The sequence below is a fragment of the Chiroxiphia lanceolata genome, chromosome 16 (assembly GCF_009829145.1).
Source record: "Chiroxiphia lanceolata isolate bChiLan1 chromosome 16, bChiLan1.pri, whole genome shotgun sequence".
In the NCBI taxonomy this organism is placed as follows: domain Eukaryota; kingdom Metazoa; phylum Chordata; class Aves; order Passeriformes; family Pipridae; genus Chiroxiphia; species Chiroxiphia lanceolata.
In genome coordinates this window covers 7,532,800-7,542,209 of record NC_045652.1, presented here as the reverse complement: position 1 = coordinate 7,542,209, position 9,410 = coordinate 7,532,800, and the positions used below count along the sequence as shown (strand labels likewise).

Sequence of the window (9,410 nt, the reverse complement as noted above, 5' to 3'; positions counted from 1 at the left end):
CAAAGAAGAGCATTTAATGTTTATTAAGCCTTTGCAAAAACACATACAATTTCAGTCAACTTGAAATTCATTACTTTAGTAAAATTCAAGTATTTCTTGCACATCTCACTGGATTGGCAGTAGCAGTAGAGGCAGCAGCATGAGCAGGAAGCATTGGCACTTACAGCAGAGAATTGGAAGGCTGAGGCTGCATAGATTTCAAAGGTTGTGCTATACAGAGAACTTAACACATCAGATATGGTAACAAACTGCAGGCAGTTTCACCTTTGCTGCAGTATGAAACTGGTTATTTTATGCTGTTACTGTGTGGTCACTTCTGGTGTGAAAAAGACAGAGGCCTTCTGGTGAATTTTCCAAGCCTAGAAACATGTATTTAACATACTAGTAAGCACAGAAGGTTCATTTGCATAAAAGATTTGCAGTAGAAAAATACATTTTGAAATCCTCATTTTATCAAATCCAGACTCTACATCTCCACAGCCATCCAGAATTACATGAAGCTGGGACTGAGCCTGATATAAAAGTCTTCTCATCCCATTTGCTCTTAGAGAGGATCCACAACATAAAAATATTACGTGACTGCAGGCCTCTAGGTACTGGCAGTGTGTTCCCTCCTTCCTGAGCACCCATGTGATGTATAATTCTGTTCATCCTCCTGGTTATGGGACTCTGCATGTTCAGCTGGCAGTAAAATCAGTGCAATTCCTTGAAATAGTCATAAAGCCTGGATAACTGTTTTTGAAAGGGTGGCAGAGAGACATTAGGACAAGTCTCACCCATCTTCCCCCCCCCCAAGAAATTACTGAATTACTAGAAGAAAACAAAAGTTTACATATGTATCAAATAGGGTTGGACTAGATGACCTGGCCTGGGCATCCACAGGTTCTTTCCAACCTCAGCCATTCTGTTATTCTGTGAAATTAATCTTCTAAACCAAAAAAGTGCCAAGAAATAATGAAACCTCTAAAAACCAAGGGATTAGGCCCTCAGACTAAACTGATAGGAAGAAAATCTTTAGAAGGTGCATTAATTTATGCACACTGAGAATTTGGCCCAACACAGCTTCATTGTTTTGCATTATGTGGGTCTGAAAAGTTTGTAAGACCAATCAGTGCTCATAATTAAAAGAAAAAAAAAATTTTTTTAATGTGAAAAGGGACTTGGGTTACTTAACTGTCAACAAGAGAAATGGAGGAAATGAAAGGATTTTGCAGGATCTAAAGCCTCCTGAAATACAAGAGCCACAGGCTTCCATTACATGAAAGGACTGTACTTCAAGTATATGGAGAGAAATGTACTTCAAGTATATGGAGAGAAATCCTGAAGCCCACAGCCAGAGAAACTTGAAGACAAAGCAGGATTTAGCTCAAATTCCCAAGCAAAAAGCTGGCAGCACAAAAGCAAACAGCAATAAAGCACAGCTTGCATAAGCTCTTAAGCCATTTAAAATAAAAGATGGATCTTCCATTCATTAGTTCTGATGAAAAAGACATCAGAATTATACAGATCACGAGAACAGTTATAAAATCTTGATTCACCTGGGGATTAGGTTTTACCAGTTATACCCACAAAGCAGAATTTTTTGCTCCGAGTTTCAGAAGAACATCACACACTCCTTACAGCAAATCAACACCATTTCACTCTCTTTGTAATGTCATTATTTTCCAGTTCCCTTCTCCAAGTGAGTTCTATTAAACACTTAAGGCATCAGCAGAAATGAAAATAAATAGCATCCGTTAAAAAAAAGTTAAATACTTAATTAGCACACCTTAACCGAAACTTTTAACTCTTACTGAATAGAACAGATTTCAAAATTCTAGTCTGATCCTAAAAATATCAACAGAAAAAAACCCACTACTGAAACTGCTTCCTTATACTGAGGACTTTATATTCACAAGAACAATTTAACAGTTATAGCTGTCTGAAACATCTGTTCACTCATTTTTTAAATAGACAGTAACACCCAGCAGGGGACTCCAACTCACCAAATATAAGCATCTACCATGAAGCTACTGACACAGCAGCCAGTTGTCGGAGCCTCTGTGTTACAGACGGCAAGACACAGACCCTTGAAGTGCCCAATTCCTCGTACAGAGCTCAAACTGATCAGCCAAATGGAAATGTCCAGATTACAGGTGTCAAAAGTCAAGTAAAATTAATTCCACCTTAGGCTTGCAGGCAGGTGTGCTCTTCCACATCTGCCTGTGCAGCTGAAGATGGAATTGCAGTGACTTTTCTATCCTGAGAGGGAAGAAAGCTCCTCCACTTGTCTGCCAGCAAAACAGAGTGCAGAAGCAGCCCCCTGCCATCTACCCTTCTCCCACTGCTGCAGTCCTGTAGTCAGGGCCATATGGGTACTTTGCATCACTCTTGACCACAGGGTTATGCTAAACAAGTTGATTTTACTGAAATAGATGAGGCAGTGCTTGCATGATCCCTTTCCCTGTCTCAGCTAAGCAACTCTGGGCTCCTACAGCAATATGTTGCTAATTGTTAGCAATATATTAAGTAGTACAGCTGCTGGCCAAAGGAATGTATATTTATAGCCTAAGCAGGCTTTGGGACACTGCTTAGACAAGCCTGAGGAATTGAAACCTTCCTCCAACTGGTTTATCGTTATTGTAACAGAGGGTTGAGTCCTCTCTTTACAATCAAATGCATTAAATCAGATACTGTTTCAGGCTTACAATTTAGTAGCTTCAAGGCATAAAATCCCACCCTAATATACCAAGGGCTCCTTTACTGGCCTGATTTCAGCTTCCTGCAATCACAGAAATTTGCACAGTTCCTGTTCTGAGATACATAAGCACATTGAAAAAATACCCGTATCCAGACCTGATCCTCAAGCTGACAAAGCACATCTATAATTAATTTTCACCTTCTCCTACTCTTCTATGTATGGTTACCCAGGGTCTTTTATGAGTAGGAATGTTTAAAAGCCATTTGAGGAAGAAATGAAAGTTCCTTATATAAAGCTGGATTGTTTTGAGATGAATTCTGGCATTCATGTTACCTTCCTTCCCGTGCTCTTTCTCTTCAAAATCTTAATTATATCTTCAGTATAATGAAACAGTTGAGAAGAGTGAAGGAGTCAAGACTCCCACGTACTTCTATACTCCTATACTTTCAAAACTTCTATACTTTGACCCTTGGGGGGGCAGAGGAAGCAGTTGTTGGCACCCAGAACAAAAGCTCACTGCAGGGCTTAGTCAGGTTCCATCCTCTAGGAGCTGCTCATGACTGATGCTTCCCCCAAGGGTCAATATGCAGCATCCAGCCCAAAAGGTAGTTATCTCTGACCAAAGTCAGTTATCTTTATTCTCACAGTTAAGATAAAACAGGTAGAAATATAGTTCAGGTTTGTACATTCTATGAAATAATTCATTTGCTATATAAATATTCATGTAGAATAAAACAAGTTGACCCCATAGAAAAGTGGGACCTACAAACACAGCACTTTCATTTTCACTCAATAAAACAGATTCAATGCCACTTTTTAGATATGGAATCCATTAAATTTTGTTCTGCAAAAGCAACCTTGCATTGATAACAATTGTCAAGTCCGACAACTGATGATTTAATGTTCTATTCCCCTTTTTCTAGCAATTACAAGTTGCTTGAAAATTAAATTACAGTTAATATTTCTCCCCAGTGAGGCAGTCTGACATGATGTGCAAATGCTTACATTGCCCTGCAAGTCAGTTGTTCCCAGATGAGATGGGATGACAGCATGAAAATAATTAAATGTCAATATACAACTGGCCTCTGTTGTGAAAAATAAACAGGCACAAAGACAAACTGTTCCACTGCTTATACTAACCACCAAATGTTGAGATAACTGTTTATTTTAAACACAGCAGTGAGGCTGCACTGTGATTTACCGACTTCCATAAACCCAGTTCAGCAATTTAGAATGTGTTCAGAATTAAAGTTCTTTTTTCTCTGATGGTTCTTCATCTGCATTGACATTCTCTCCTTGGAGCCACATAAATGCTGACTTTGCTGTGCCATCTCCACTCTGTTGGGAAAAGCAAATGAAGGAAGCCCAGACAAAGCCACAGAGCCCAGTGTAAGCTGTTCTCAGGTGGACAGGGATCAAAATGAAGTTTGAGAGCTGTGTTGGAAGGAGAGAGAGCTCAGTTAGTGCCCCTGGCATCGTTAGGTCCTGCACCTACACACCCCACAACTCCACTGACTTCTCCCGGGGTCAGATACACTGTGGCTGCGAGGGATTGGGTTTTATGGGAGAGAAGGGCCACGGAGTCACCTTGAGAACTCACCTGCACAAAAGGCCAGTACATCAGTCCTGTCTGAAATGAAAATGAATAATTTGTTATTCTTACGGATTTCAACCGCAACAACTCATTTTTTCTTACCACATTTAGTGATGACTGACACGTATTTGAGGAAAGTTAATAAAAGCTGTTTAATTGCAAATGAAGTTGCTTAACTCGAGGTTGCCATACTAAATTTCTAATCATCTTCATGAGCCTCTGTGCTGTGAGTTTTTCAAACACATTATTCTAACTCATTTTAAATACAAAACTCTAAGCACAGTTAAGTCTTCACAGTCAGCTGACACCAGACACAATATGCACATTTACCAGATGGGTGAACAAATGTTTAAATGTGTGAACATTTGTTTCAGCCATTAATGAAAAATACCACTGAACACTATTTATTTCACACTTGCAATGCTCCTTCTACTTACTCATACATGTAAGGCATATTTAGAAAAATCAATGGATAATTTACTCACAGAACATCAGGTCAATAGAAACCTTATGTTTTGATAGGATATAGTGGGCACTGCTTTTAGAATCATCCTCCAGAGGAATAAAAATAATCCTTTTCTATCCTTCCTATATAGTTCCAGAATATGAAGATAAATTCACATTGCATCACATTTTCTCCTTCTATTACATTATTTTGTGCTGATCTCTCAATTAATTCCTCTTGCATCTGAGAAATCTTTAACATTCTTAGCTTGCTCAGCTCTGAGGTAGCACAGAGAATTTTTTCTTGTGTATGCAGAAATGCAAATCAAAGCCAGCTGCTTATAACAAAGTCTTCTTAAAACAAGGGGTTGTGCTTCTGAAAGTGAGAAGATTGTCACTGAAAAGTACAGGCTAAAAATGATTCCTAAGGATGTCTCTATAACTAATGATTTAACAGGTGTGCATGTAAGTGTTGTCAATACTATTCCTAACTAAACACTGGTTCTTCTTAAGACAAAAGGTAGTACAACCTGAATCAGTGTTGTATTGCAGGGCTGTCATTCAAACAGAGCTGGGTGCAAGGGTTATGTATATAAACACTGGACATTGTTTAAATGCCATAATTTCACCCATCTGGCAGCAGTGCCTGCTCCAGACTGCCCTTACTTCACATGACTGCTGGTACTTAAACTTTCTACACATAATCAAATAGTGGAGTGAGAGAAAGGAGGAAAAAACAGTGTTGGAGGAAGGAATATTTTAAATATTTTATCCATTTTTTTTTCTTAGCTGTGAGATAAGCAAATTACTTGCCTCACCTTATACGTATTCCAAAATTTCTTTTTACAGTCTGAAAAGATGTCCTCTTTCCTCTGAAGGATGCTCATACCTAGTGGCAAAATATTTACAACAATCAGAAATAATGCAAAAACGAAATGTTCATTTTTTTCAATGACACAGCAAACCCTCCTCAAAATATATTACAATAGCTTTGAAAGAAAAGGTGGTACCATTACAAAGAAAAACATTCTGGTTAGCTGATAGTGCTACCTTATAACTCCTCACCTATTGACTTGACTGTCAGCACTGACACCACAGATCAGCTGGGATATACTGTAGCATATCTGTGCCTCTGCCCTGGAACGGAGAGAATGAAAGTACCTTTCACACTCATAAGAGAGAGAATAAGGCATTGGGCACATTGTTGAATTGCCAGAAGTGGCTCAGACCCTGGAAGGAGTTCAGGTGCCTACAGACCAGCTGAAGTCAGCAGAAAAGGGTACCTAATTTTTTTTGTTTAATTTTGACCACTCTAGTTGATCCAAACTCCTCTTGGTTCTAGGAAAGCACAAACTCACACCAGGCTCCCATCGTTACACCCAGCACCAATGAAAAAGCAATATGACTTGAAATGACATAGTAGATACATACAAACCAGAAATGAATCAACTGAGTGAATTCCCATTACATGAAATACTGTTTAAAGGGTTTATTATTTTGAACTCTTTAACTGATACTTCATACAAAGGGAATCTTCAGATATCAAATTAAGACTACATCCTTCTAAAAGGTGTAGCAGCTCTTCAAAGACCACCCACCTCAACTGGAAGTTGTGACCTATATTCAGAAAAGGTATTAGACAACATGCTTTCAACAAGTCAGTCCAAAATCAGAAGCTACACATTCGTGCATAAGCAGAGACCCAAAGCTGCTCAGTCCAACTGAGGGATCCTGTTAGGTATTTGCATGCCATGGGGTTATCAGTATCTCTCAATGGATCCATTATTTTACTGCTACCCGAGTTAGGGATTTTTATCATCCTTTTTGTGGTCCTTCAGATCCTTCTGGCCCTTGGGCAATTCTCTGCTTAGGTTCTGACACAGACAGATAAGATTTTGAGAGTAAGGATCTGGCGTTTGACTTCTTTCTTTGCTTCATTTCTCTCCACTCACAAACTGAATGATTTCCCTGATGGGGTCATAGAATGCAGATTTCCCAATACCAGACAAAATGAGGGCCTGTCTTGCTCTTCTTCCACGTGAAGTCAAATGAGAGCATTTAATTACACTAGTCTCACCTCTTTTCTTATTCCCTCATGTTTATTTTTGAAATTGATACTAGTCTTCTTTAAAGCCTCTTCTTACTTGTTAGCTTTTGAGATATACAGCATCAGTAGCATGCTGTATTTCTATATACTCTCACAGCAGAAGCTGGTACAATTTATTTGCTGAACTATAGTATTTCCTGACATTTACAGCTGTGTTTTGGAAATGAGTTGGAGATGTTTTGGAAATAATGTCGAGAACATAGCAGAGCAGAGCAATTCAAGCAGGCACGGGTGGTACAATTGTCGCTAGTTAAAAGCTACAGGCCCAACCGAGCCCGTGGCAGGACTCCCCTTCGGCCCAGCACCGCCTCATCTAAAGCTCTGAAGTGCCACGGGCGGCTCAGCATCCTCGGGTCCCCAACCGCGCCCCCAGCTCCGAGCGCATCCATCCCCGCCCAGGGACCGCGCACCCCGCACCGGCCTCCTGAGGCCGCGGGAGGGGGGTACGCAACCACCTCGTCCTATCGGGGTGCAAAGCAAAGCCCCGCTCCCCAGGACGATGCCGCGGGGTTCTGCGATGGACACCCCCGGCACGGCCGCACTCACCCGTGTAGAAGGCGAGCACGGCGACGGGCGCTCCCAGGAGCTGGTCGCAGAGCACCTTGCCGAGCACGGCGGGCGGGCGGCGGCCGGGCAGCGCCCGCTCCAGCGCCCGCAGCCACACGTAGCTGAAGTTGCCGTGGAAGGCGAGGGCCACCAGCGCCACTCGCCGCGTCTGCGCCCAGTCGGGCGGGTGTCCCCCCCGCCGCCGCAGCAGCTGCTGCGCCGCGTCCCCCGCCGCGAACAGCCCCCCGTAGAGCAGCACGTTGCAGAGCCAGGGGAAGCGCCGCACCCCGCGGAGCAGCGCCCCGGCCATCGCCCGCCGCCTCTTCCGCCTCTTCTTCTTCCTCCTCCTCCTCCTTCTCCTCCTTCTCCTCCTCCTCCTCCTTCTCCTCCTCACGGGCCCGCCCGCCGCCGCCCCGGCCCCGCCGCCGCCCTCGCCATCCCCGCGGCGCTCCCCGTTCGGGGATCCTCCTCTGACAGGGAGGGCCGGCTTCCGACGGCCACGCCGGGCTCCCGTGGGTGATCACCCGCTGGGTGACCCACTGGTCACTGGGTTCGTGGGCTTGTTTGTCACTCCCACGATGTAGGTTACCGTGTTTCCTGGGCTTTGGTCGAAGTAGCACCATGGAGTCACTGTGCAGTATTGCTGCAACTCACAGAATCAATTAGGTTGGAAAACACCTCTGAGATCATCGAGTCCAACCTTTGACCCAACACCACCTTGTCTACTAGACCATGGGACTAAGTGCCACATCCAGTCTCTTCCTAAATACCTCTAGGGATGGTGACTCCACCACCTCCCTGGGCAGCCCATTCCAATGTCTGATCACTCTCTCTGTAAAAAACTTCTTCCAAATGTCCAACCTAAACCTTTCCTGGTGCAGCTTAAGACTGTGCCCTCTTGTCCTACTGCTGTTTGCCTGGGAGAAGAGACCGATACCAATCTCGCTACAACCTCCCATTGACAGACAAGTGTAAACTAGGCACTGTTTGCTTATTTTTTAATTATCTCCTTGCTGCTTGGTTACATGAGTAGGTTATGGCTTTTTTTCTTTTCAATTTTGCTGGTGTTTTTGCACTTTGGTTTCTGCTACCCTGCTGAGTAGGGCCCATACACACCTGCTGAGCAGCAGCAGCAGCCCGTGGGGTTCCTCCACTTCGCCCTCTGCTCCTGAGACAAACTGAGGACAAAGTCAGAAGTGATGTTTGGTTATTGAAGAGACTTGTGTACACAGCTCTGTGCACACAGAACCACAAAGCGGATCTGAAATCCATGTAAAAGAGCTGACACCGAGAGTGGCTCCAGTCCTGCAAGGCAGCCTTTGGCCACAGAAAACGAGGAGCGCAGCCGGGAGTTTCCCCTCGGTCCTGGCCATGGGCTTAGACTTGACCAAGGGAACCATCTCGAGGCTGGAGGCGGTAGTTCGCTCTGTGACCTGGAGCAATGCGTTTGAAACTATCACGAAATCTCCCATGGATGACTATAAATAGGCGTGGACGGTCTGTAGATTGAAATGCCTTTCAGTGACAGTGCTGAGCGCGCTGCCCAGCGCTCGGCGGACGCTTCGTGCCAGGGCCCGGGCCCACGAACTGCCCCTTCCAGCTCCTCATCCCGGTACATCCCCGCGGGAAACAACACCAACACCATCTGCAAGTGCTGCTACTGAATAATATCAACAGCGCTAAACAGAAGAGGGATATGCACGGAAATGAACTCCAGCTTGGAAAATCAGAGATAAAGCCCAGTAAAACCCCCGGTTTGTGGCTCCGGGGGCTGCCCGTGACAGAACCCGCGGGCAGGTGCGCGCTCTCCGCCGGGCTGTGCAGCGTTCCCGCAGAGGAAAGGTCGGATGCCACCGCAGGCGACAGCGGGGTGACAGCCGAGAGGTTCACGAAGGCTGGAGGCCCGCAGAGCCCTCCCGAGGTCCGGGCGGCCACGACCCAGCGCGGCGGGGACTCGAACCCGCGGCACAACGCTCACGTCCCAGCCCCGCTCCCCGGCCGGAGCCGCGCGCGTCGCGCTCCCTGCGCATGCGCCACCA

The 9,410-nt window shown here is 44.7% G+C and overlaps 1 protein-coding gene across 1 annotated transcript; it reads right to left on the bottom strand.

The window, feature by feature from the left end:
- On the bottom strand, nucleotides 1–8,097 carry MPV17L (MPV17 mitochondrial inner membrane protein like). Its single transcript, XM_032703461.1, has 4 exons — nucleotides 7,372–8,097; nucleotides 5,537–5,607; nucleotides 4,281–4,310; nucleotides 1–4,114 (listed from the first exon to the last, which is right to left on the bottom strand). The coding sequence occupies exons 1-4, from the start codon at nucleotides 7,679–7,681 to the stop codon at nucleotides 3,926–3,928; spliced, it is 600 nt and encodes a 199-aa protein (XP_032559352.1). The 5' UTR covers nucleotides 7,682–8,097; the 3' UTR covers nucleotides 1–3,925.
- Nucleotides 8,098–9,410: the final 1,313 nt, after the last annotated feature.